The sequence below is a fragment of the Melospiza georgiana genome, chromosome 2 (genome assembly GCF_028018845.1).
Source record: "Melospiza georgiana isolate bMelGeo1 chromosome 2, bMelGeo1.pri, whole genome shotgun sequence".
NCBI lineage: Eukaryota > Metazoa > Chordata > Aves > Passeriformes > Passerellidae > Melospiza > Melospiza georgiana.
In genome coordinates this window covers 420,769-446,075 of record NC_080431.1, presented here as the reverse complement: position 1 = coordinate 446,075, position 25,307 = coordinate 420,769, and the positions used below count along the sequence as shown (strand labels likewise).

Sequence of the window (25,307 nt, the reverse complement as noted above, 5' to 3'; positions counted from 1 at the left end):
TTTACAAAGCTCTTCCCAGCTCTGAAACGCAGAGCAGCCGTCTTTCAATGGATTTCCAACTGCTGTGGGCAGGCCCCGTTTGCACCGTGCCCGGTGGGGGATGCGTTGGGGCTTCGCGGCGGCGGGGGCTGAAACTTGGCCGCGCCAAGGAGTTTTTTACTCTTTCTCCCGAGCGGGCGCAGCGACAACCCTCACCGGCCCCCTTCTCTCTCTCCGGGGGGACGGGAGGAGGCGGCGCCGCTCAAGCCAGCACCGCCTCTCCGGGCGGGCCCGCCCCCGGCGTCACCGGGCTCCCCGCGGCGTCACCGGGCTCCCCGCCCCTGCCGGCGCCGGCGGCTGAAAAGGCACAAGCGGAGGCGGGGAGCGGCAGAGAGCGGCGGGGAGCGGACCGAACCGAACCGAACCGAACCGAACCGAACCGAACCGAAACCAAACCACACCACACCACACCATGGCAAACCGCACGGTGAAGGGCGCGCACAGCATCCACGGCACCAACCCGCAGCACCTGGTGGAGAAGATCGTCCGCACGCGCATCTACGAGTCCCGGTACTGGAAGGAGGAGTGCTTCGGCCTCACGGCCGAGCTGGTGGTGGACAAGGCCGTGGAGCTGAGATACGTGGGGGGAGTCTACGGAGGGAACATTAAACCCGCGCCCTTCTTGTGCCTGACGCTGAAGATGCTGCAGATCCAGCCCGAGAAGGACATCATCGTGGAGTTCATTAAAAACGAAGACTTCAAGTACGTCCGAATGCTTGGAGCGCTGTACATGAGGCTGACGGGCACTGCCGTCGACTGCTACAAGTACCTGGAACCGCTGTACAACGACTATCGCAAAATTAAAAGCCAGAACAGGAACGGGGAATTTGGGCTGATGCACGTGGATGAATTTATTGATGAGCTACTCCACGAGGAGCGCGTTTGTGACATCATCCTGCCTCGACTGCAGAAACGGAATGTTCTGGAAGAAGCTGAGCAGCTTGAGCCTCGTGTTAGCGCTCTGGAGGAAGACATGGATGATGTGGAATCTAGCGAGGAGGAGGAGGAAGAAGACGAGAAGCGGGAAGGGATCCCGTCTGCTGAGCGGCGCAGCAGGGCCTGCAGGGCCCCGGGGAAGCCGCGCCGCTCCCCGGCCGTGCGCTCCCGGCGGAGCAGAAGCCGCTCCCGGCGGAGCAGAAGCCGCTCCCGGCGGAGCAGAAGCCGCTCCCGGCGGAGCAGAAGCCGCTCCCGGCGGAGCAGAAGCGCCTCTCGCAGCCAGAGCCCCCGCCGGCACCGCAGCCGCTCCCGGGACCGGCGCCGCCGATCGCGGTCCAAATCTCCAGGGCATCACCGCAGCCACAGGCACAGGAGGCATTCCAAATCTCCTGAAAGATCTAAGAAAAGTCACAAAAAGAGTCGGCGAGGAAATGAATAAGAAACAAAACCCAGCCCGCTGTTCAAGGACCTTGAGCTGCAGTCTGATGCTGTCCAGTGTGCTCCACAGGACAGCTGACTCTCTGCTGGCTGCTTTAGCAGTCCCTTTCTTTTACCATCTTTCTCATTTTGTTGTCTTGAATTTTTTTATTAACAGTAAGCTAAGGATACTTTTTATGTAGTTAGTTACTCATCTTTGTGATAGAATTTGAAAGTTGTTTTTTCAATTGTTTTTCTTGAAGCCTGTAAAAACTTGAAGAGCAATAAAAAAAGAAAGGTTTGCCTTTCAAAAAAAATTAAAATCAAATAAAGAAGATTGAAAATAGCGGGCAGCAGCTCCCTGTGGAAAAGGCCGCTGCCCTTGTGCAGCTGCAGCAGGAGGGGGCAGATAGGGGACAGTGGCCCTGGGAACACACCCTGCTGGGGCTCACAGGGACAGCAGCACCGGCTCTGCTGGGGTTTCTGGCTGTTTGGGTGTTTTGGGTGAGCTGGCTGTGCCACGGGGCATCCCTGCTCCTCATCCCTGCAGGTCCCCCAGCAGCCCTGGCCTGGATTGCTTACATCATTTAAATTATTTAAATTATTACATCATATATGTAAAAAAACAGCTATTTATAGGAAGTCACTGCCAGAAGCAGAGCCCTGGGGTCACAACCTGCAGGAGACTCTGCAGCACATTTCAGAAAGGTCTGAAGTACTATTAAGCAAAAAGAAAAAAATACATATATTCTCTGCCATGTACTTTCAGCTTGCCATGTACTGCACAGTCACTGCTGGGGCAAAAACCACACTTTCTGTGGCTCACCAGGGTCCAACACTTGGAATAAGCAGAGAAGTAAAGCAGGGGCATTAATGAGTATGTCTTATGGCTCCTTCACACCTAATCACGTTAATCACCTGCACTTAGCACCAGAGTTCGGTTTCAAAGGTGATACCCTGTCAGAATAATTTACTACTCACAGCAATTTTGTTTTGTTTTGCACACTCTATGTATGTACAACTGAAGGAAGGGGGAAAGCCTCAAGCTGGTTCGAGCTTCAACGAAGATTTTTCTGTGGCCTCCATTTTTTCAATGTTATCCTTAAAAATTCACTTTAAGTTCTTAATAAGCAAAAATATTGCAAGGCAAAGGGCTGGAGCAAGTTACTGGCCTCAAGCTATTGACTACCAAGTCACTTTCCTCTTGGAAAGCATCTCCAAAGCCACAAAAATCACAGGGACACCCCAAAAGCACCTCATCAGCAAGGAGGAACCCTCCACTGGGAAAACGGCACTGAGCCATGGATTAGGAAAATCCCGGGAGGATGCAGTGAGAGGGGCCTGCCCAAACAGCTCCTGGGTCACAATTCCCGGTTTCCCTCCCATGGGGAGCTCCAGCTGAGCCTTCAGGAGCCCAGGGCTCTGCAGGTAACCAGGTGTGCCCTGAGCAGCCTGACACAGCCCAGGCCTCCCAGGAATCCCGAGGCACACCTGGAGGTGCAAACAGGAAAATCAGGACGTAGAATAAAAGGAATTACAGGGAGAAAGGGGAGAGCAATGCCCAGTTTTCGGCATCCTTCACCAAGGAGGGCTGCACAGGAGCTCTGCCTCCTCTGAGCACCAACTCCCAAACCTCAGAGCACGGCCCTGGTAATTAATTACAGCCAGCAATTCCCAATTGAGCCGCAGGGCAGGAGCCTCCCCCAGCTGGGAGCAGAGTGCACAATAGATTTTTCCTTTATCAGGGCACCAAAACCGCTGCAGCTCAGGAAGCCGAGGGTGCAAAGGGGGGCTCAAGGCTGTGGTGGGCACTCTGCAGCAATCCCTGCTCCTGCCACATTCCCCGGCCTCCCACACCCCGGGGACGTTCACACGTGTTTAGGGAAGGCAAAACAACCCGATAAAAGCAGCCGAAGCCTTTCAGCGCACTCACGAGACGTTATAAAAATAAAATATTTACCGGGGTTCACGCCGGGTTATCACATGTGTTATCAGGAATGCTATTTCCTCCCTGCCCTTCTTCCCTCCCCCGGATATTCCTACAACAGCAGCAGCTCTGGGGGCAGGAGGTGCCGATGGCACCTGTTAATTTCTGCAGGGCTGGGAGGAATAAACCACACTGCCAGGAGGAATAAACCACACACTTCCAGGAGGAACAAACCCCACACTTCCAGGAGGAACAAACCACACTGCCAGGAGGAATAAACCCCACACTTCCAGGAGGAATAAACCACATCGCCAGGAGGAACAAACCCACACTTCCAGGAGGAACAGACCCCACATTTCCAGGCAGGAGAGAGCTCCATCCTCTCAGAGCCATCAGGTGGCACCTGCCTGCAGCTCTCCCCCTTTGATCCTGGCAGGGTGAGGCTGGAGAGGAAACAGAGCCAACGCCGCCTGCTGTGGCTGATAAAAATAAAGGCAAAAGGGGCTCAGGAGGGAGAAAGCTAAAATAAAAATGAAGGAAAAGCAGCCAGAAGCCCAAACCCCTAGTGCACTGGCAGCTCACCCTCCCCCAGCATCAAGGTATTTATTGGAAGCACAGGCCACGATGGTTGGACAAACCAGCTGGAAAAAACCCTCAGAAAACCCAAAGTAACCCTTTCAACCGCAGGACAGGCAAACACCCTCCAACACCACACTGTTACCATGGCTTGGGTGGTTTAATCTGAATTAACCGAGCCTGCAGTGCTCCTGACAGGAAAAGGGGAATGCCAGAACCTGGGCTGTGCCTTTCCCGGGGAAAACACACTCACGCAGCATTTTAACCAGCTGCTGATCCACCCCCAGCCCGAGGAGGAGCAGGTGGGGCAGGTGCACGGCTCCAGGTGTGGGGAGATCACCGTCCATCCCCATCCTTGCCCAGGTGAGCGCCAGGCAGTGCTCCAGGTGTGGGGAAGGCACCATCCATCCACCCCCAGCTCCATCCATGCCCAGGTGAGCACCACGATGGCACCACCCCTGCTCAGGTGAGCATCAGCCCCATGCCCATCCCTGCCCAGGTGAGTGCCAGGCAGCGCTCCAGGTGCGGGGATGGCACCATCCCCATGCCCATCCCTGCCCAGGTGAGCACCGGGATGACCCAACCCCTGCCCAGGTGAGCACCGGGCGGTGCCGCAGGTACCCGGACACCCCACCCGTGCCCATCCCGGAGCCGGGGCCGCGCTGTGCCCGACCGGGCGGTGTCACCGCTGTCGCTGTCACCGCTGTCGCCGCTCGCCCACCTTGTCCCAGCTGAGCCACTGCCACACGGCCTTGTCCAGCTGCGCGTCCCCGGTGCTGCGGGACACCAGCACGTTGGAGTTCACGTCCCCGGGCGCGCCGCTGTCGCCCATGGTGGCGGCGGCGAGGAGGAGGAAGAGGAGGATGAGGACGGAGAAGGCGCCGCTCCTTCACTCCGCCGCCGCGCCGCGCATCGCCCGCGGAGCCAGGGGAGGCGGAGGAGGCCGAGGGGCGGGCGGGGTGCCCGGGGCTCGGCTTTTATCGCTGCCGGCGCCGATTAACGGGAGCAACGGCGACTAACGGGAGCGCCCGCCCCCGCCCCGCCCCGGCCGCGCCCCGCCGCGCGGCACCACGGGAAATGCAGTCCCTGCGGCGCGCGGGGCACGGCGGGGAACGCCGCGAGAACTACAACTCCCGGCAGCCTCCGCGAGCGGCACCGCCAGCGGGGCCGCGGGTTCGCGTCCCGCCTCCGCCGCGGGGCGAAAACAACGCCCCGAAAACGTCCCGTGTGTCCCGGGTGTGCGGTCTGTGCCCTGCTCCCGCCGACCGGCACTGCCCGGCCCCAGGGACGGCTGCAGCCCTGCCCGGGACCGCCCTGCAGCGCCCGCAGCGTCCGGCGCTCCCCCGGCAGGGCAGCGGATGGCGAGCTGCCCTGGGGGCGCGCCGCTCGCTGAGAAGCGATTCCAGATGGCATTTCCACAGCCATTAGTGGGGATCACAGCCCTCCCCGGCGGCACCAGCTCCAATTGCACTGCCTGACACTCAGCAGCAGGCTCGGAGGGACCACATCCCGCTGGGCATCTTCATCTGAGCATCCTCATCCTGCAGAGCATCCTCATCCCACAGAGCATCTTCATCCTGCTGGGCATCCTCGTCCGACACAGTATCCCACCCCAGAGAGCGTCCCAGTCCCACGGAGCGTCCCAATCCCACAGCATCTCCTGGCAGAGGTTGCCATAGTGACAGCAGGCACTGCACGGGGATACAATCATGGAATCACAGATGGCTTTGGCTGAAAAAACCTTAAAGCTCATTTCATTCCCACCCCCCGCCACGGGCAGGGACACCTCCCGCTGTCCCAGGGTGTCCCAGCCCCAGTGTCCAGCCTGGCCCTGGGCACTGCCAGGCATCCAGGGCCAAAGAATTCCTCCTAACCTCCCATCTAAATCCATTCTCTCTCGGTTTGAGGCAGACTTGTCCTGAGCCCTTGTACAGAGTCTCTCTTCCCTCCAGGTGCTGCAGGGCCACACTCAGCTCACCCTGGAGCTCCTCTAGCCTGGCCTGAGCAATCCCCATCCTCAGCCTCCCCAGCAGAGCTGCTCCATCCCTCTGCTCACCCTGCAGCCCCCTCTGGGCTCTCTCCAGGCGCTGCTGCTGTGTCCCCAGGGCTGCAGCTGGGCTCTCACTGGGCTCTCACTGGGCTCAGGGACACAATCCCCGTGTCCTGCTGCCACCAGCAGCGCTGGGGCACACCTCAGCATCAGAGGCGGGTGTCTCCCACCCCATCAGCATCCTCAGGGCTGTCCCACACCCCAACCCAGCGCACAGCACTGGGACCAGCCCCGCGATGGAGGAGCCCCGTGATGGGGCAAGTCACTGGTCTCAAGCAGTACATCTCAAACCTCAGCACATCCTGAGGTTTCCATAGCAATTTCCACCATTTATTCATTTATTCCACACGGTGCAGCACCAGCCCGGAGCTCCCGAGCCATCCCAGCTGCTTTTCCAGCGCTCCCGGTCTCGCCAGGCTGTGCAGGGTGTCAGCAACAGATCTCTATGAGTTCTTTCGATGGGCAAAGCTTTTTGGTTCTTTACTGATGTCCTACACGCTTTGGATGTTTTTGTCTGGGAATGCCTGAATTCCATTATCCAGTTCGTCTGGAGGGACGGGCGTCTTTTGCCTCCTGTATACCCAGCATTTACAAAGCTCTTCCCAGCTCTGAAACGCAGAGCAGCCGTCTTTCAATGGATTTCCAACTGCTGTGGGCAGGCCCCGTTTGCACCGTGCCCGGTGGGGGATGCGTTGGGGCTTCGCGGCGGCGGGGGCTGAAACTTGGCCGCGCCAAGGAGTTTTTTACTCTTTCTCCCGAGCGGGCGCAGCGACAACCCTCACCGGCCCCCTTCTCTCTCTCCGGGGGGACGGGAGGAGGCGGCGCCGCTCAAGCCAGCACCGCCTCTCCGGGCGGGCCCGCCCCCGGCGTCACCGGGCTCCCCGCGGCGTCACCGGGCTCCCCGCCCCTGCCGGCGCCGGCGGCTGAAAAGGCACAAGCGGAGGCGGGGAGCGGCAGAGAGCGGCGGGGAGCGGACCGAACGGAACCGAACCGAACCGAACCGAACCGAACCGAACCGAACCGAACCGAACCGAACCGAACCGAACCGAACCGAACCGAACCGAACCGAACCGAAACCAAACCACACCACACCACACCATGGCAAACCGCACGGTGAAGGGCGCGCACAGCATCCACGGCACCAACCCGCAGCACCTGGTGGAGAAGATCGTCCGCACGCGCATCTACGAGTCCCGGTACTGGAAGGAGGAGTGCTTCGGCCTCACGGCCGAGCTGGTGGTGGACAAGGCCATGGAGCTGAGATACGTGGGGGGAGTCTACGGAGGGAACATTAAACCCGCGCCCTTCTTGTGCCTGACGCTGAAGATGCTGCAGATCCAGCCCGAGAAGGACATCATCGTGGAGTTCATTAAAAACGAAGACTTCAAGTACGTCCGAATGCTTGGAGCGCTGTACATGAGGCTGACGGGCACTGCCGTCGACTGCTACAAGTACCTGGAACCGCTGTACAACGACTATCGCAAAATTAAAAGCCAGAACAGGAACGGGGAATTTGGGCTGATGCACGTGGATGAATTTATTGATGAGCTGCTCCACGAGGAGCGCGTTTGTGACATCATCCTGCCTCGACTGCAGAAACGGAATGTTCTGGAAGAAGCTGAGCAACTTGAGCCTCGTGTTAGTGCTCTGGAGGAAGACATGGATGATGTGGAATCTAGCGAGGAGGAGGAAGAAGAAGAGGAGAAGCTGGAAGGGATCCCGTCTGCTGAGCGGCGCAGCAGGGCCTGCAGGGCCCCGGGGAAGCCGCGCCGCTCCCCGGCCGTGCGCTCCCGGCGGAGGAGAAGCCGCTCCCGGCGGAGCAGAAGCCGCTCCCCGCGGAGCAGAAGCCGCTCCCGGCGGAGCAGAAGCCGCTCCCGGCGGAGCAGAAGCGCCTCTCGCAGCGAGAGCCCCCGCCGGCACCGCGGCCGCTCCCGGGACCGGCGCCGCCGATCGCGGTCCAAATCTCCAGGGCATCACCGCAGCCACAGGCACAGAAGGCATTCCAAATCTCCTGAAAGATCTAAGAAAAGTCACAAAAAGAGTCGGCGAGGAAATGAATAAGAAACAAAACCCAGCCCGCTGTTCAAGGACCTTGAGCTGCAGTCTGATGCTGTCCAGTGTGCTCCACAGGACAGCTGACTCTCTGCTGGCTGCTTTAGCAGTCCCTTTCTTTTACCATCTTTCTCATTTTGTTGTCTTGAATTTTTTTATTAACAGTAAGCTAAGGATACTTTTTATGTAGTTAGTTACTCATCTTTGTGATAGAATTTGAAAGTTGTTTTTTCAATTGTTTTTCTTGAAGCCTGTAAAAACTTTAAGAGCAATAAAAAAAGAAAGGTTTGCCTTTCAAAAAAAATAAAAAAAATAAAAAAGATTGAAAATAGCGGGCAGCAGCTCCCCGTGGAAAAGGCTGCTGCCCTTGTGCAGCTGCAGCAGGAGGGGGCAGATAGGGGACAGTGGCCCTGGGAACACACCCTGCTGGGGCACACAGGGACAGCAGCACCGGCTCTGCTGGGGTTTCTGGCTGTTTGGGCTTTTTGGGTGAGCTGGCTGTGCCACAGGGCATCCCTGCTCCTCATCCCTGCAGGTCCCCCAGCAGCCCTGGCCTGGATTGCTTACATCATTTAAATTATTACATCATATATGTAAAAAAACAGCTATTTATAGGAAGTCACTGCCAGAAGCAGAGCTCTGGGGTCACAACCTGCAGGAGACTCTGCAGCACATTTCAGAAAGGTCTGAAGTACTATTAAGCAAAAGGAAAAATATATATATTCTCTGCCATGTACTGCACAGTCACTGCTGGGGCAAAAACCACACTTTTTGTAGCTCACCAGGGTCCAACACTTGGAATAAGCAGAGAAGTAAAGACAGGGGCATTAACGAGTATGTCTTATGGCTCCTTCACACCTAATCACGTTAATCACCTGCACTTAGCACCAGAGTTCGGTTTCAAAGGTGATGCCCTGTCAGAACAATTTACTACTCACAGCAATTTTGTTTCGTTTTGCACGATCTATGCACGTACAACTGAAGGAAGGGGGAAAGCCTCAAGCTGGTTTGAGCTTCAATGAATTTTTCTGAGGCCTCCATTTTGTCAATGTTATCCTTAAAAATTCACTTAGAAGTCTTAATAAGCAAAAATATTGCAAGGCAAAGGGCTGGAGCAAGCTCTCTCCTGTCTGGAAATGTGGGGTCTGTTCCTCCGGGGAACCCTGCTCTGTGTCCTGCACCAGGGGAACCCTGCTCTGGGCCTGCCAGGGCAAACACGGGGCCACAATGGGACCAGCCCAGAGCCAGCCCCACCCCTGCTGTGGCAGGGACACCTCCCGCTGTCCCAGGGTGTCCCAGCCCCAGTGTCCAGCCTGGCCCTGGGCACTGCCAGGCATCCAGGGCCAAAGAATTCCTCCCAACCTCCCATCTAAATCCATTCTCTCTCGGTTTGAGGCAGACTTGTCCTGAGCCCTTGTACAGAGTCTCTCTTCCCTCCAGGTGCTGCAGGGCCACACTCAGCTCACCCTGGAGCTCCTCTAGCCTGGCCTGAGCAATCCCCATCCTCAGCCTCCCCAGCAGAGCTGCTCCATCCCTCTGCTCACCCTGGAGCCCCCTCTGGGCTCTCTCCAGGCGCTGCTGCTGTGTCCCCAGGGCTGCAGCTGGGCTCTCACTGGGCTCAGGGGCTCAGGGACACAATCCCCGTGTCCTGCTGCCACCAGCAGCGCTGGGGCACACCTCAGCATCAGAGGCGGGTGTCTCCCACCCCATCAGCATCCTCAGGGCTGTCCCACACCCCAACCCAGCACACAGCACTGGGACCAGCCCCGCGATGGAGGAGCCCCGTGATGGGGCAAGTCACTGGTCTCAAGCAGTACATCTCAAACCTCAGCACATCCTGAGGTTTCCATGGCAATTTCCACCATTTATTCATTTATTCCACACAGTGCAGCTCCAGCCCGGAGCTCCCGAGCCATCCCAGCTGCTTTTCCAGCACTCCCGGTCTCGCCAGGCTGTGCAGGGTGACCCCCAGGTGCTCCTGCAGCTGCTGAGCCCCTCAGTGCCGCCCCCGGCGCAGGATTTTTGGGTTAAAATTTTATTATTTCTGTCTCCTGAGCACCCCGCTCGCTGTCCCTGGTAGTGACACAGCAAATCCCGGCAGCGCCGGGGATGTGAGGCTGGCTCAGCCCTGCCCTGGGCAGCACCCACACCTGGGCTCTGCCTGCTCCCTGCAGTGTCACAGATGTGTTTTATGGAAAATCCTTTCCTCAGGACCTTTTCCTCCCGAGAAGCTGAGGGGCCTCAGGAATGAAATGTAAACAATGGTTATCTGCTGCTGTGGAACGCAATAGAAGCATCTTTGATTGGTCTCATTAATTAATGGCCAATCACAGTCCGGCCGTCTCGGACTCTCTGGTCAGTCACCAGATATTATTGCCATTCCATTGCATTCCTTTCCTTCCAAGCCTTCTGGTGAAATCCTTTCTTCTATTCTTTAGTGTGGTTTTAATACATCATTTTCTTTTAATATTATATATATAAAATATTATAACAAACCAGCCCTCTGAAACATGGAGGAGTCAAGATTCTCATCTCTTCCCATGCTGGGATTGCCTGCAAATTCAGCACTTCAGCACTGGAGCAGAGTTTCCCCTGCTCAGTGAGGCTGTGCCAGCCTCTCCCAGCCAGCAGGACCTGAGGCAGCAGAAAATCTTTTTAAAGATTTCCTAAGCTTTCTGATGGTGACATTCTTGTAGCAATCTTTCTCACACACTTTCTGTAAGTAACTCATTGTTTTGCATTCCTTTATGGAGGAGGAGAAAGTTGATGGGCCGTTGGTTTGTCCAGTGCCATTGGAGAGGTGGCACTGTCACTCTTGGAAATCTATAAATGCTGGAGTCAGAAAATGAACTTATTTTTATCTTCACCTTGAGAACAGCGGTGCGCGCTTGTGTTCCTTGGTGCCCTACGGCGACACGGAGCTGTTATCATTTCCCCCGGTGCCTTCCTTATCAGCATCACAGCAGCAGCCCCAGAGCGGCTCCTGAGGCTCCTGCTGCCCCAACGAGCCGGCATTGATCCGCCGAGCCCAGGCCAGCCCCATTCCCACAGGTTCCCATGTCCTTTTGTCCTTGTCCAGGCACCCTCTGGCCCGCGATCTGCTGCTCTGTGCCGGCACACAAACCTGCGATATATCGGCCTCCCGGGAGCCTGATGGGTTTTCCTATCTGCACTGGTCGAACCCAAATGTAGGCAGCTGCAATTTGCTCAGCTGGATGTGGGGGTTCAGCCAAGGCATGCGACACCGGGACCCCGAGGCAGCTGCCACAAGGTGGCACTGGCATCTCGTCACCCGGCCTGGTGGCTCCAGCCGGCCGCCCCAGTCCCCCTGCCCTGCCCTGCCCTGCCCTGCCCTGCCCTGCCCTGGTCCGGATCTCCCGAATTTTCACTCCTCTGGATGGACAGTGGAGCTGCCAGTGGATTGCAGATCGGGTGGGTAACCTCTGCTGACCTCCTGTGCCTTGCAGGAGGGATTTCCACCCTCAGAATCTGCCAGATTAGGGATGAGCAGCATTTATTTTTCTCCCCCCAAATGTTTATGGCATGCTATCCTTCAACAGGGATTTCCCCCTTGGGTCACAGCATCAGATTCTGGAGTCAGCAGATTCATCCCTCTCTCTGAGAAGTGGGAAAAGCAAGAATTGCACCTGACTGGGGGGGGTTTTGGGGTACCACACTCACCATCCAGCCCCCATCCCATCCATCCCATCCCATCCCATCCCATCCCATCCCATCCCATCCCATCCCATCCCATCCCATCCATCCCATCCCATCCCATCCCATCCCATCCCAACCCATCCCATCCCATCCCATCCCATCCCATCCCATCCCATCCCATTATCCCATCCCATCCCATCCCATCCCATCCCATCCATGTCCCGCCTCCCGGCCCTGGCTGCTCCATGGCCCATCCCGCTGGAGGTGCCGGTGCTGGAGGAGGCCAAACCCCAGCAGGTGCAGGAAAAGGAGCAGCACAGCGTGTCTCTGTCCCTCCTGGCCCGGTTCCCCTGCTCTGTGTGCAGATAAAGGATTTTTGTTTTCCTTTCCCAGCGATGCAGGTGCCGGATGAGCAGAGCGGAGCCGCTTCCCGCTGGGGCCAGGTGCCCGGGGACACCTGCACCCATAAAACCCTGCCTGGCTCAGGAATCCCGCCGGGATCTGCCCTGGAAAGGGCTCCCCATTCCCCTGATCCAGGGTTTGTGCCCGGCGACACCTGCAGCCATAAAACCCTGCCTGCCTCGGGAATCCTGCCGGGATCAGCCCCGGGTTTGTGGCCAAGGACACCTGCACCCATAAAACCCTGCCTGGCTCGGGAATCCCGCCGGGATCTGCCCTGGAAAGGGCTCCCCATTCCCCCTGATCCCGGGTTTGTGCCCAAGGACACCTGCACCCATAAAACCGTGCCTGCCTCGGGAATCCCGCCGGGATCAGCCCAGGCCGGGCTCCCCATTCCCCCTGCTCCGGGTTTGTGGCCAATCCAAGGGCACAGCAGAGCAGGAATGGTCACTAGGCTGCTGCCCTGCCGGTGCCAAGGTTTCCAGCCCTGCCCCAAACACACATCCACTGTTACTCCTCGGATCAGGGCTTGGCGTCACTGTTTGGGCTCAGCACTGCGGCCGTGCCTGACCTTGGAATGCAGGCGGAAGGGCTCCCGCGGGCCAGCTAATCTAGCTGCAATTAGAGGCACTAATTATGCCATTAGCGACAGGTTGGGACACGGGCGCTGCCCCACAGCCGGCTCTGAAGGACAGGGACAGTCACTGCCCCGGCCATTCACACCCCACGGCCAGCCCCGAGCCAGGGGAGCCCAAAGCCCAGGAGGGCAGCAGGACCCCAGAACATCCCCTTCCACCCCCCAGCCCATGGAAAACGCATTTGGGAGCCGCATTCGGTACAAAAGGCCAGAGCGACAGCTGACGGCAGGAAGGAAGCAGGAAAGAGCCCGGCACGGCCGGATCCGGAGCCCGCGGAGGCGCTGGGACACGCCGGGAGCCGCTCGGCCGGATCCGGCAGCGCGCCCGGGGCTCCGGCAGCGCCGCCCGAGGGACGGAGCGACTGGGGGACAGGGGGACAGAGGGACTGACGGACAGAGGGACAGACGGAGAGAGGGACAGAGCGTCCGGATGGGAATGCTGGGCTCCTCCAGCCCGGGGATGTGTCCCAGACCGGGGCATGTGTCCCTTCCCGGAGATGTGTCCCATCCCTCTCCATCCCGAGGATTTGCCCTATCCCATCCATCCGGGGGGTTTGTCCCATCCCGTTCCATCTCGGGAATTTCTCCCATCCCGCTCCATCCCAGGGATGTGTCCCATCCCGGGGATTTCTCCTCTCACAGGCAGAGCTTCATCCTCTCAGCATTCCCGGGCTCTGGCACAGAGCCGTGCCCCAGGGATTGCCCCAGACCCTCCCTTGGCTCGGGGCACAAACACAGGAGCCCTGAGCGACCCCAGCAGCTCCTTTAATTCCCTGCAGGGCAGCAGGGCATCCCAGCTCGGACACCGCAGGGATTCAGCACCAGGAGCACCCCTGGACACTGCTGGAGCCCAGGTGGGGCTGCAGGACCAGCACCGGCTCGCAGGTCGCGTTCCTCCAGCTTTGGGGGGTTCTCAGCAGCTCCAAGGGGCTCCCAGCAGTTCTATGGAGATCCCAGCAGCTCTATGGGGTTCCCAGCAGCTCCAAGGGGATCCCAGCGGTTTTGGGGTGTTCCCAGCAGCTCCGGGGTGTTCCAGCAGCCCTGCCGCATCCCGTGACGAGCAGGGCGTGCCCGGCACGGTGCCCCCGGGCCCGGCGCTCCCGGCTCAGATCATGGAGACCCTGTTCTTGATGTAGACGTGGTAGGGGTCGCTGCGCTTGTCCACGCGGCGGGAGCGGGTGTAGCCCAGGATGAGGCTGCCCACGGTGGCGGCGAAGAGCGTCATGACGAACAGGATGTACATGTAGGCGTTGGCGTCGCGCCGCGGGTCCCGGGGCACCGGCGCGGCCGGGGGCTGCCCCGGGCACGGCACGGCCCCGTGCAGGCTCCGGTTCAGGGCGCTCAGCACGGCCTGCAGGCTGCGCTGCCACGGCTCCGTGCCGTTCGTGCGCTCCATGGCCTGCGGGCACGGGCAGCGGGGCGGGGGCTGCACTCACAGCAATGGGGGCACAGCGCCGACCCCAAAGCGCTCCTCTGCTGCAGAGCAGGGGGCCCAAACCCATTGGCACCAAACCCTTTGGAACCCAGCACCAAACCCTTTGTAACCCAGCACCAAACGCTTTCGAACCCCAGCATCAAACCCTGTGCAACCCCAGCACCAAACCCTTTCTAACCCAGCACCAAACACTGTGCAACCCCAGCACCAAACCCTCTGTAACCCCAGCACCAAACCCTTTGGAACCCCAACACCAAACCCTTTGTAACCCCAGCACCAAACCCTTTGCAACCCCCGCACCAAACCCTTTGTAACCCCAGCACCAAACCCTTTGTAACCCAGCACCAAACCCTTTGTAACCCAGCACCAAACCCTCTGTAACCCCAGCACCAAACCCTGTGCAACCCCAGGACCAAACCCTTTCATTCCCAGCACCAAACCCTGTGTAACCCCAGCACCAAACCCTCTGTTACCCAGCACCAAATACTGTGCAACCCCAGCACCAACCCCTCCGTAACCCCAGCACCAAACCCTTTGTAACCCCAGCACCAAATACTGTGCAACCCCAGCACCAAACCCTGTGCAACCCCAGCACCAAACCCTCTGTAACCCCAGCACCAAACCCTTTCTAACCCAGCACCAAACCCTGTGTAACCCCAGCACCAAATACTGTGCAACCCCAGCACCAAACCCTTTGGAACCCCAGCACCAAACTCTCTGTAACCCCAGCACCAAACCCTTTGTAACCCCAGCACCAAACCCTCTGTAACCCCAGCACAAAACCCTGTGTAACCCCAGCACCAAACCCTCTGTAACCCCAGCACCAAACCCTGTGCAACCCCAGCACCAAACCCTTTGGAACCCCAGCACCAAACCCTGTGCAACCCCAGCACCAAACCCTTTGGAACCCCAGCACCAAACCCTCTGTAACCCCAGCACCAAATACTGTGCAACCCCAGCACCAAACCCTGTGCAACCCCAGCACCAAACCCTGTGTAACCCAACACCAAACCCTGTGCAACCCCAGCACCAAACCCTTTGTAACCCAGCACCAAACCCTTTGGAACCCCAGCAGCCAAACCCTTTGGAACCCCAGCACCAAGCCCTTTCATTCCCAGGAGCCCTGTCCCTAAATTTCAGTCGTTCCCTGGAGGAGATGAATCTCCCGGGGCTCTGGGGCAGCTGCCTGCCCCTCTCTCGTCCCCAGGGCTGGGACAATGTGGGGACACAGCTGTCCCCAGGGCTCACAGTGTGCTTTCCCCAGGGATGTGTGGGCATGCTGGGTGTCCTGCCCCGCTGCAGGGTGCAGAGCTGGCACAGCTCCCCACAGATCGCTGTGAGCCCATCTTGCTGCCCTAAACCTCCCTGGTAATCTCCCTTCCCTGTGGGGGCCAGGCCCCTGTGACCTGCCACCCCTCCTTTGGTGCCCTCCTGCCAGCCCCCTGGGCTCCCCTCACAGCTTGCTGGGGCCCTGGGGCAGGCACGGCCAGGAGGGGACATGGGACACAGTGTGCCATCCTTGCCACCCTTTGGGACACGGTGTGCCATCCTTTGAGACACAGTGTGCCACCCTTTGGGACTCGGTGTGCCACCCTTTGGGACACGGTGTGCCCTCCTTTGAGACACAGTGTGCCACCCCTTGGGACACAGTGTGCCCTCCTTTGGGACATGCCAGTCCCCACTGTTGTCCCCCCAGGGTCCAGCCTGTGCCCCACCAGCTCCCCTTGCCTGCTGCACCTCCTCCTACCCTTGTAGGGGCAGCTGATCCGAAATGGGCCGCCCCAAACTCGGGGGGCACCTCCCAGGAGGACACCCCAGCTGTGAGGAGGAGGAGGGCGGGGAGGAAGGGGCCGAGCAGGCACGGGCCCGCGGGGACGAGGTCGGTCCTGGCTGCATTCCTGACTGCAGCAGGCTGAATGGGGAGGTTTGGGGCAAGGTCTGGGTTTGTCCCAGGAGGGCACCCACGGATGGGGCACGGGCTGTGAGGAGGGGGCACCGGGCACGGGAAGGGGCTCGCACTCACCTCGTGTGCCCTCCGCGCTGCCAGGCTGAGCGGGACTGAGCGAGCATCGCGGCCGGCGGGGAGGGACCGAGGGAGGGATGCGGCGGGCTGGGAGCGCCGCCAGCCTCCTCCCCTTCCCGGGCAGAGCCACCTGCCCCGGCCAGCCGGACCCAGCGCCGGGACAGCTCCGTGGGGATTCACGGGGTTTATGGGGCTCTGTGGGGCGGGAGAGCGGCGCTGCCCCGCACACGCTTCCCGGGCCGTGTCCCTGCCCCTGTCCCTGTGCCTGCCCCTGTCCCTGTGCCTGCCCCTGTCCCTGTCCCTGTCCCTGTCCCTGTTCCTGCCCCTGTCCCTGCCCTGTCCCTGCTCCTGTCCCTGCTCCTGTCCCTGTCCCTGTCCCTGTCCCTGCCCCTGTCCCTGTCCCTGTCCCTGCCCCTGTCCCTGCCCCTGCCCCTGTCCCTGCCCCTGTCCCTGCTCCTGTCCCTGCTCCTGTCCCTGTCCCTGTCCCTGTCCCTGCCCCTGTCCCTGTCCCTGCCCCTGTCCCTGCCCCTGCCCCTGCCCCTGCCTCTGTCCCTGTCCCTGTCCGTGTCCCTGTCCCTGTCCCTGTCCCTGTCCCTGTCCGTGTCCCTGTCCCTGTCCCTGCCCCTGTCCGTGTCCCTGTCCCTGTCCCTGCCCCTGTCCGTGTCCCTGTCCCTGTCCCTGTCCCTGTCCGTGTCCCTGTCCCTGTCCCTGTCCCTGTCCCTGTCCCTGTCCCTGCCCCTGTCCGTATCCCTGTCCCTGTCCCTGTCCCTGTCCCTGTCCGTGTCCCTGTCCGTGTCCCTCTCCCTGCCCCTGCCCCTGCCCCTGTCCCTGCCCTGTCCCTGCTCCTGTCCCTGCTCCTGTCCCTGTCCCTGCTCCTGTCCCTGTCCCCGTCCCTCTCCCTGCCCCTGTTCCTGCCCCTGTCCCTGTCCCTGTCCGTGTCCCTGTCCCTGTCCCTGTCCCTGTCCGTGTCCCCGTCCCTGCCCCTGTCCCTGTCCCTCTCCCTGCCCCTGTCCCTGTCCCTGTCCGTGTCCCTGTCCCTGCCCCTGTCCCTGTCCCCGTCCCTGTCCCTGTCCCTGTTCCTGCCCCTGTCCCTGTCCCTGTCCCCGCCTCTGCCCCTGCCCCTGTCCCTGCCCCTGTCCCTGTCCCTGTCCCTGTCCCTGTCCCTGTCCGTGTCCCTGTCCCTCTCCCTGCCCCTGTCCCTGCCCCTGTCCCTGCCCCTGTCCCTGTTCCTGCCCCTGTCCCTGCCCCTGTCCCTGTCCCTGTCCGTGTCCCTGTCCCCGAGCCCTCCCATGGCACAGAGCCTGCTCGGGCATGTTCCTCCTGCTCACCGTGCCCTCCTGGAGCTCAGCCTGCCCCATTCCCCCCTTTTTGGCTCCATTGCTCCACTTCCCCCTTCCCAGCCCCACCGAGCATCCACGGGGCGCTCACAGGGAGCTGCCAGAGCTGGGCAGGAACAGAGAGAGCCCAGAGCCTGTGGGGCAGGGGAGCCCCCAGAACAGCAGCGAGGGGCTCTGCCTGGGGGTCAGGCATTGTGGGGCAGGGGAGCCCCCAGAACAGCAGCGAGGGGCTCTGCCTGGGGGTCAGGCATTGTGGGGCAGGGGAGCCCCCAGAACAGCAGCGAGGGGCTCTGCCTGGGGTCAGGCATTGTGGGGCAGGGGAGCCCCCAGAACAGCAGCGAGGGGCTCTGGCTGGGGTCAGGCATTGTGGGGCAGGGGAGCCCCCAGAACAGCAGCGAGGGGCTCTGCCTGGGGTCAGGCATTGTGGGGCAGGGGAGCCCCCAGAACAGCGAGCCTTTTCCCTCCTCCTCCTGCCCCTTTCCCACTGCATCCACAGTGGCCTCTCCACCGGGGTTCACAGCCGCCTTCCACCCTCCCTGGCGCCAGGATCCCTGCCACGTGAGGGTTTTCCATGGGCTCAGGGTGTGGAAAAGGTTGGCATCGGTAAAGCCTTGGGGTAAGTAAATGAGAAAAGGATTGGCAGCCAAAGTTCCCAGCAACTCTCTTTATATATAAAATGTCTTTTTATCCGCCAGCAAGGGAAGGATGACCCAGTGAATCCATTCATGTGAATTCATGAGCATTCACACAAATCTCTAATTCCGGTGGGGCAAAAAGCAGAAAAAAGTCCCACAAAAGCAACTGTCTGGGTACTTCCCCCGCAAGTGACTGTGGCACCCACAGAGGTCTCAGCAAGGGATGGAGACTCACAGGGCTGAAGCAAACAGCCCCAGGACAGCTTTGGATGGTCAGTGGTACCCCCAGAGGTGCCAGCCGAGGGATGGAGACTCACAGGGCAGGGTTGGATGCTCCAGCAGCAGCCTGAAACCCTGTGCCACGGTCCACTCACAGTGCCCAGGCAAAGGCACAAGAATTGTCTCACAAGAGATCCCCGGGGCTGCCCTGGCACCAACAGAGCCGGCCGAGGCAGCACAGCGGTCCTAGTCCCCGGGGTCCTCTGAGGAGACCAAAGCGCACTCGAACACCTCCTGGAAGGAGTCGAGGAAGGGCTGCAGGACCTGGCTGACGGCGACGTGCTGCCCCAGCTCGCGGCTGAGCGAGGTGACGCCCTTGCCCTCCAGCCCGCAGGGCACGATGTGCTCGAACCACGAGAGGTCGGTGCAGCAGTTGAGCGCCAGCCCGTGCGAGGTGATGTGGTTCCCGCAGTGCACACCTGCGGGGCGAGAGCGCATCCCATCAGCTCCATCACACCGAGTGACCGCGCCGCCCAGAGCACTGAGAACACCCTCCCCACCACGCTGCGCTCCCTTCTGCCGGGGGAAACCCGAACACTGAGTTTCCTGACAGGTCCCCCAAAACTGGGGCCGATGGGGAGCAGCGTGCCCAGACCCTCCACCCCAGCCCTGCATCCCCCAGCGCCTCACACCCCTGGAATTTCCAACGGGCCCCAAATCCAGGCTGCAGGGTCCCGGGAAGAGGTGCAGGATGTGGAGGGGTGCAAGGGAAGGGGCAAGGGAACCGGGCTGCAGCCAGCCCTGGGAGCAAGGGGTGCCCAGTGCTGGGAGCCAGATGGGCTGCAGGGGCTCCAGATTGTGCTGTCCCCCTCTCCTGCGTGCCGGTCCCACCCCTGCAGCTCCAGGTTCCCGCAGTGCCCTGCCCTGTGCCCAGGGAATCGCAGGATGGGCTGGGTTGGGCTGGGAGGAGTTCCATGGGCAGGGACACCTCCCATCATATCCCAGGTTGGTCCAGGCCGGCCTTGGGCACTGCCAGGGATGCAGGGGCAGCCCCAGCTGCTCTGGGCACCCTGTGCCGGGGCCTGCCCACCCTGCCAGGGAACAATTCCTGATTCCCAATATCCCACCCATCCCTGCCCTCTGGGAGGCCATTCCCTGTGTCCTGTCCCTCCATCCTTGTCCCCAGTCCCTCTGCAGCTCTCCTGGAGCCCCTTCAGGCCCTGCCAGGGCTCTGAGCTCTCCCTGGAGCTTCTCCTCTCCCGGTGAGCACCCCCGGTGCCCAGCCCGGCTCCACGCTCCCGCCGCGCTCCCGGGGCCGTCCCCGCTCACCGATGGCGCAGAGTTTGCTGTCGCCCATCCAGACCCCGGTGTAGGGCGGCGGCAGCGCCCGGGCCGCGCCCAGCCCGAGGCGGCGGCACAGCCGCAGCACCAGCGCCTCCAGCCCGGCCACGTAGGCGCGCAGGGGCAGGCGGCGGCGGCGCAGGTCGAGCACGGGGAAGGCGAGCAGCTGCCCGGGCCCGTGGAAGGTGATGTGCCCGCCGCGCCGCGCCGCCACCAGCGCCGCGCCCCGCGCCCGCAGCGCCGCCGCCGCCGCCGCGCCCGGCGCGCCCCGCAGCCCCCAGGTGTACACGGGCTGCAGCGGCTCGCTCAGCACCACGCTCTCCGCCGCCACCGGCACCGGCACCGGCTCCGGCTGCCCCGGGCCCCGGCGCGCCGCCCGCAGCGCCGCCACGCAGCGCTCCTGCACCCGCAGCGCCTCCGCGTACGGCACCGCGCCCAGCCGCAGCACACGCACCGACAGGGCCCGGGGGCACATGGTGGGCCCGGGGGGACACGGGGACAGCCGGGATACGGCCGGGGACACGGCCGGGATACCCGGGGACAGCCGGGACACGGCCGGGATACCCGGGGACAGCGCCGAACCGGGCAGGGGACGGGGGCAGCGGACACGGGGACACGGAAAAGCAGCGGGCACGGGGACGGAAGGGAGGCGGGGACGGAAGGGAGGCGGGGAGGGAACGGGAGGCGGGGATAGGGACAGCGGGGTCATGTGGACGCGGTCAGGGGGACGGGCTCCGCTGGGGATGGCACCGCTGGGCGGCCGTGGGGAACGGCAGGGCATGGGGACAGGGAGGGGAGAGCAGGGCACAGGGGACAGGAGTGGATGGTGGGGCACGGGGATGGCATGGAGAACAGGGGTGCAGGGGCAGAGCATGGGGGACAGGGCACGGACATGGTGAGTGGGACGTGGGGGACAGGGCAGAGGGGACAGCAGCACACGGGATGCGGGTTTGGGGTTGGAGAGACAGGAGCAGGGCCTGGGGACACAGCACATGGCCCAAAGGAGGGTACCGGGATGGGGGGATTGGGATTGGCAGATGGTGCCCAGGGACAGGGCTGACACACAGGGGACAGGGGATAAGGAGGCGACAGGGCTGCGGGTGGCTGATAATGGCCAGGGCCGCAGGAAGGGCACAGCCGGGAGACACAGGGCCTCTGTCACCACAGGATGTGGGACACGGGGCACTAGGGTGGGGGACAGCAGGGGGTGAGGGCAGGGAGTGTGCACACGACATCCCGGAGCAGCTGGGCAATCACAAAGCAGGCTAAAATCGGGATTCTGGGGTACAAGTAGGACATTGTGGATGCTCCAGCCCTGGAAGTGTTCCAGGGCAGGTTGGATAAGGCCTTGAGCAACCTGGTGCACTGGAATGTGTCCCTGCCCATGGCAGGGGGTGGAACAGGAGGAGCTCCAAGTTCCCTTCCAGCCCTTCCCTTTGTGTGATTCTGCGCTGGCACCTCAAGGCTGTGCAGTGTAAATAAAGCCCTCGTGTTGCCGAGGTGCTGGAGAGGGCCGCAGTTCTGGGACTGTGAAAGAGGAAATGTTCCCACCCCAGCTTCTTACTCCAAATGTAGGAAATGCACAAATCTGGTCGAACCGCTAATGAGTGAACCATTAAAACCTGAGCAAACTTTGCCAGCCCGCAGCCCTTCCAGCTTATCCAGTGTGTGAAATATGTATGTCCTGATTTTACAGAGCACTCACTGTGTTACTGTTTTATCAGAACACACCTCCCTGGTCATTTGCCCTTTGTCATCACAGGTAATTTAGACATTGGCTGACAAGGTCAATTTCTGTGTTATTGCAGGGAAGGAAAAGTGCTTCTCTTTGTTAGGCTGTTTTCTCAATGAAGAGGAGAAAAAGTGGAGGGGAAAAAGCACCAGGAATTGGTGGAGCCAGCCTGAGGATCCCACATCAGGGGTGGGATCATCGCCTCAGCAGCTCCGGGAGGGCTGCTCCAGCTCTCTGCCTTGGCAGGACAGACACAGCAGCGTGTGTGCAGCCGGTCATTTCCTTGTTTTTATGGCTGAGCCCCCCCTTGCTGGCCGGGGATCAAAGCCCGGGGCCCTTCCTGCCTGCGTAGGACAGGGGAGCTGTGTGTCACAGCCGCGGGACCCTCGTCAGCAGCGCTGGCACTGCCCCATTCACCGTGCACATCCTGCACTGCCCAATTTGCTGCCCTGATCCTGGACTGTCCATTTTCTGTGCACATTTTCTGTGCACATTTTCTGTGCACATCCTGCCTTTCAGCCGGGTGGAAATTGCCACTTTAGGACACGAAACAGAAAGGCACAGACACACTGGATTTCCTAAGGCAAAAGAGAGGGAAGTTTAATCCTGACTGGACGTGACGGTGCCACCTCTCCAATGACACTGGACAACAAACCAACAGTCTATCAATTTTCTTTTCCTCTGTCAAAGAAGGCAAAACAGTGAGTTATTTACATAAAGCACGTGAGGAAGTTCGTTACGAGAATGTAAACACCAGAAGGCTTAGAGAAACTTGTAAAAACAAGGTGACAGGAAATGGCGTGCAAGGGGCCATGGGTGGCTCGCCTTTTATCCCCCTCTCAGGGCTGGGGTGCTTCCAAAGCTCTCAGTGGTGTTCATGGTGCTGTACCTTCTCCTCTGGGTGCCTTAAGCGCCAGCAGAGCCTCTGCACTCCCCAGCAATTCCTTGGAGAGTTTTGTATGCCAGGAGAGCCCTTGAGGGGCGATGCAGGCAGGGCCCAGCAGCAGGAGGAGCAGGGGGGACAGTGGTGGTGGCTGTGGAACAGGTGCCTGGCACAGCTCACAGAGAGCTGCAGACAGAGCCAAGGGCACCACCCTGGCTCCAGTGAGGGCTGGGATGAAAATCCTGTGTACAGCAGAGGTGGCCTTTGAGTCCTGGTAAAATCTGTATTGTACAAGTGGCCTTGCCCCGATCCTAGTTGTTCCAAATGGGCTGCAGCTGTGATGGCCTTAATTGGGCTGCAGCTGTGGCTAATGAGGATAACTGGGATAAAAGGGGGTGGGCTTGGCCAGGCAGGGAGAGCCTTGGAGGAGCTCTGAAGCTGGGGCAGCATTGCTGTCAGGAGTTGCTTGTGAGAAAACCACCCAGAAGGTATGGGACTCTGGGAACAGGATAACAGCAATATGAATGCAGCACTGCCCGGTTTTTAGGGCAGGATCTCGGGCTGTGTCCCACTGGCTCTCTCTGCCCGCTCACTGACTCCAGCAGCACTCCCGGGCTGTGCTGGAGGGGAAGGAAGCCAGGGCAGCACACGTGTGGGGCTGTGCCCCTCGGGGGCACTAAGGAAGCACTTCAGGAAGCTCCTGCTGGCCTGGCACAGGGCTGAGAGCTGGGGTTCCTGTGCTCGCTGCACCTCCCTGGGCAGGGCTGGGCTTTGGCCCATCCTGGACCTTTCCGACCCAAACCCTTCTGTGATTTGAACAACTTCTCCTTATGTCCACTCCAAACCTCTCTTGTTTCAATTTGTGCCTACATAGCTCATGCTTTTTATTTATATGTATACATTTACATGTCAATTTATACATATAAATTCTATTTATGCATATAAATTATACATATAAATATATTTATACTTATACATTTACATATACCTCTTATTTTTATTTATAAATTTACACATGTAAATTACATTTATACATATATGTATAAATATATTTACACATATACATTTACACATAGCTCATATTTTTTATTCATACATATAAATTTACGCATGAATGTATGCATATAAATTCTCTTTATGCACATACATCTAAGTTATGCTTATAGATATATTTTTACGTATAATTTTACACATAGCTCATACTTTTTATTTATACACAGACTATAAAGCAGGTGTGAGTAAGGCCAGATGCAGATCCCACAGCATTTTAATACAGAGGAAAGGAATCCTCAGCTGGAGAATTCTTACCTCTTACACCCGTGTGTACTCTTAAGCCAACCTGCAGGAGCAGCACACGCTGAGCCCTGAGGTGAAAAGTGTAATTTTACACTCATCAGGCACCTTGGCCAGGTCATAAAACCATCCAGAGAGCTCAGAACAGGAAACTAAAGGAATAAAAAACAGGAGATGAATAAGAGGCTCAGAACAATGAAAAGATGAGTAAGGTGCTTGAGACCAGGACACTCCTTCTGTGAAGGAGGCAGAAGTGTCAGGGCAGGAATGTCACAAGAATAACTGCGGTGAGGTGAGGGAAAGAGACAGCACGAGTGTGGGAACAGGCTCCTGGCACAAGGAGGAAGAGGATGTGGGTGGGTTTGTGACCAGCCAAACAAACCTGGTGCCAGCTGAGCACCGAGTGCCATTGTGAGCCCATTGCAAACCCTGTTAAAATAAACCCCGAGTTTATTCTAGCCCTCGCCAAACCTGTCCAGTTTCCTCCCCTGACCTTTGCCAGGTACAAAGCTGCTGTGTTCAGGTCAGGATCCTGCTGCAGTTCTCAGGGGTGAGGGGCCTTGGCCAGGGACGCTCCTGGTGACCGAGGGTGGCACTGCCACCGCAGGCCCTGCCTGGGGCTCTGTGCCCCGAGGAGCCAGGGTGCCGCTGCTCTGGGGTCCTGCAGCTCTACCCTGGATATTTGCTGATATTTTGGTGTTTTCAGCCAGCTCAGCTCCTTCTGGCACCTCCTTTTGGAGGTGCTGGTGCAGCTGGGCAGGGGGATGAGGGGAATGGGAGTCTCTGCTCCCGAGGAACAAGGGAGGAAACGCCTCAAGCTGTGCCAGAGGAGGGTCAGGCTGGAGATCAGGGGAAATTGCTTCATGGAAAGGGCTGTCCAGGTGAGCCTCCCTCTCTGGAGACTCACCTGGAGGCATTCATAGCCGTGTGGATGTGGCACTTGGGGACATGGGGCAGTGGTGGCCCTGGCAGCGCTGGGGAAGGATTCCACTGGAGGATCCTGGAGGGATTTGGGGTTCCTCCCGCTGGTTCTGGGGTTCCTCCGGGGATAACCTGGGCGGCACAAGCCCGGGCTGTCCCCGGCCGTGTCCCTCCGTGCTGCGGTGTGCAGCTGGCACCTGCCGACCCGCACAGGAACTGCACGGGCAGCTCGGGAGATGCGGGAGATGCGCTGCCATGCGGGACGCAGGCGTGCCGCTGCTGTCCCCAGCTCTGCGGGGCCGCTGACCCCGCTCGGGGCTGGAGCAGGGATGCTTTGGAACTGCTGTGTGTGCCTGTCACAGCGCGGTTTCCCCCAAATCCACTAACAAGCTATTTTATTTATTTCATTTTATTTTAACATATTATTTAATTTCATTTAAATATTCTATTTTTATTATATTATTTTATTATATTTTAGTATTTTATTTTATTAATTTATTTTAATATTTTATTATGTCAATATTTATTTTTATATTTTATTTTAATTTTAGCTTTGTTTCGCTTATTTAATTTTATTATTTTAATATTTATCTTAAATTTTTATTTTAATATTTCATTTTAATATCTCATTTTAATATTTAATTTTATTATTTTATCTTGGTTTATTTTGTTCATTTCGAGCCCCGGCACCGGTCCGGTGTTCGCGTTTCCCTCGGTGTGTCCCCGCGCGGCCGCCGTGGTTGTGGGGCCGTTACCATGGCGGCGGCGCGCGCGCGGCGCTGAGGCGCGGGGCGGGAA

General features: G+C 59.4%; 4 protein-coding genes across 4 annotated transcripts; 2 read left to right on the top strand and 2 right to left on the bottom strand.

The window, feature by feature from the left end:
• The first annotated feature begins 422 nt into the window (after window positions 1-422).
• LOC131097032 (pre-mRNA-splicing factor 38A-like) lies at window positions 423-1,649 on the top strand. The gene has a single exon (XM_058045706.1). The coding sequence runs from the start codon at window positions 452-454 to the stop codon at window positions 1,412-1,414; it is 963 nt and encodes a 320-aa protein (XP_057901689.1). The 5' UTR covers window positions 423-451; the 3' UTR covers window positions 1,415-1,649.
• A 5,365-nt stretch (window positions 1,650-7,014) lies between these two features.
• Window positions 7,015-8,241, top strand: LOC131097030 (pre-mRNA-splicing factor 38A-like). Its single transcript, XM_058045705.1, has one exon. The coding sequence runs from the start codon at window positions 7,044-7,046 to the stop codon at window positions 8,004-8,006; it is 963 nt and encodes a 320-aa protein (XP_057901688.1). The 5' UTR covers window positions 7,015-7,043; the 3' UTR covers window positions 8,007-8,241.
• Window positions 8,242-13,629: 5,388 nt separating this feature from the next.
• On the bottom strand, window positions 13,630-14,086 carry KCNE3 (potassium voltage-gated channel subfamily E regulatory subunit 3). The gene has a single exon (XM_058045711.1). The coding sequence runs from the start codon at window positions 14,084-14,086 to the stop codon at window positions 13,796-13,798; it is 291 nt and encodes a 96-aa protein (XP_057901694.1). The 3' UTR covers window positions 13,630-13,795.
• A 4,408-nt stretch (window positions 14,087-18,494) lies between these two features.
• On the bottom strand, window positions 18,495-20,178 carry LIPT2 (lipoyl(octanoyl) transferase 2). The gene is made up of 2 exons (XM_058045708.1): window positions 19,669-20,178; window positions 18,495-18,818 (listed from the first exon to the last, which is right to left on the bottom strand). Exons 1-2 carry the CDS (start codon window positions 20,153-20,155, stop codon window positions 18,586-18,588), a joined length of 720 nt encoding a protein of 239 aa, XP_057901691.1. The 5' UTR covers window positions 20,156-20,178; the 3' UTR covers window positions 18,495-18,585.
• Window positions 20,179-25,307: the final 5,129 nt, after the last annotated feature.

Coding starts and splice junctions, on each gene's coding strand:
- LOC131097032 (XM_058045706.1), top strand. CDS start 452: ATGGCAAACCGCACGGTGAAGGGCGCGCACAGCATCCACGGCACCAAC.
- LOC131097030 (XM_058045705.1), top strand. CDS start 7,044: ATGGCAAACCGCACGGTGAAGGGCGCGCACAGCATCCACGGCACCAAC.
- KCNE3 (XM_058045711.1), bottom strand. CDS start 14,086: ATGGAGCGCACGAACGGCACGGAGCCGTGGCAGCGCAGCCTGCAGGCC.
- LIPT2 (XM_058045708.1), bottom strand. CDS start 20,155: ATGTGCCCCCGGGCCCTGTCGGTGCGTGTGCTGCGGCTGGGCGCGGTG. Junction 18,819..19,668: donor CAGCAAACTCTGCGCCATCG/GTGAGCGGGGAC, acceptor CTCGCCCCGCAG/GTGTGCACTGCGGGAACCAC.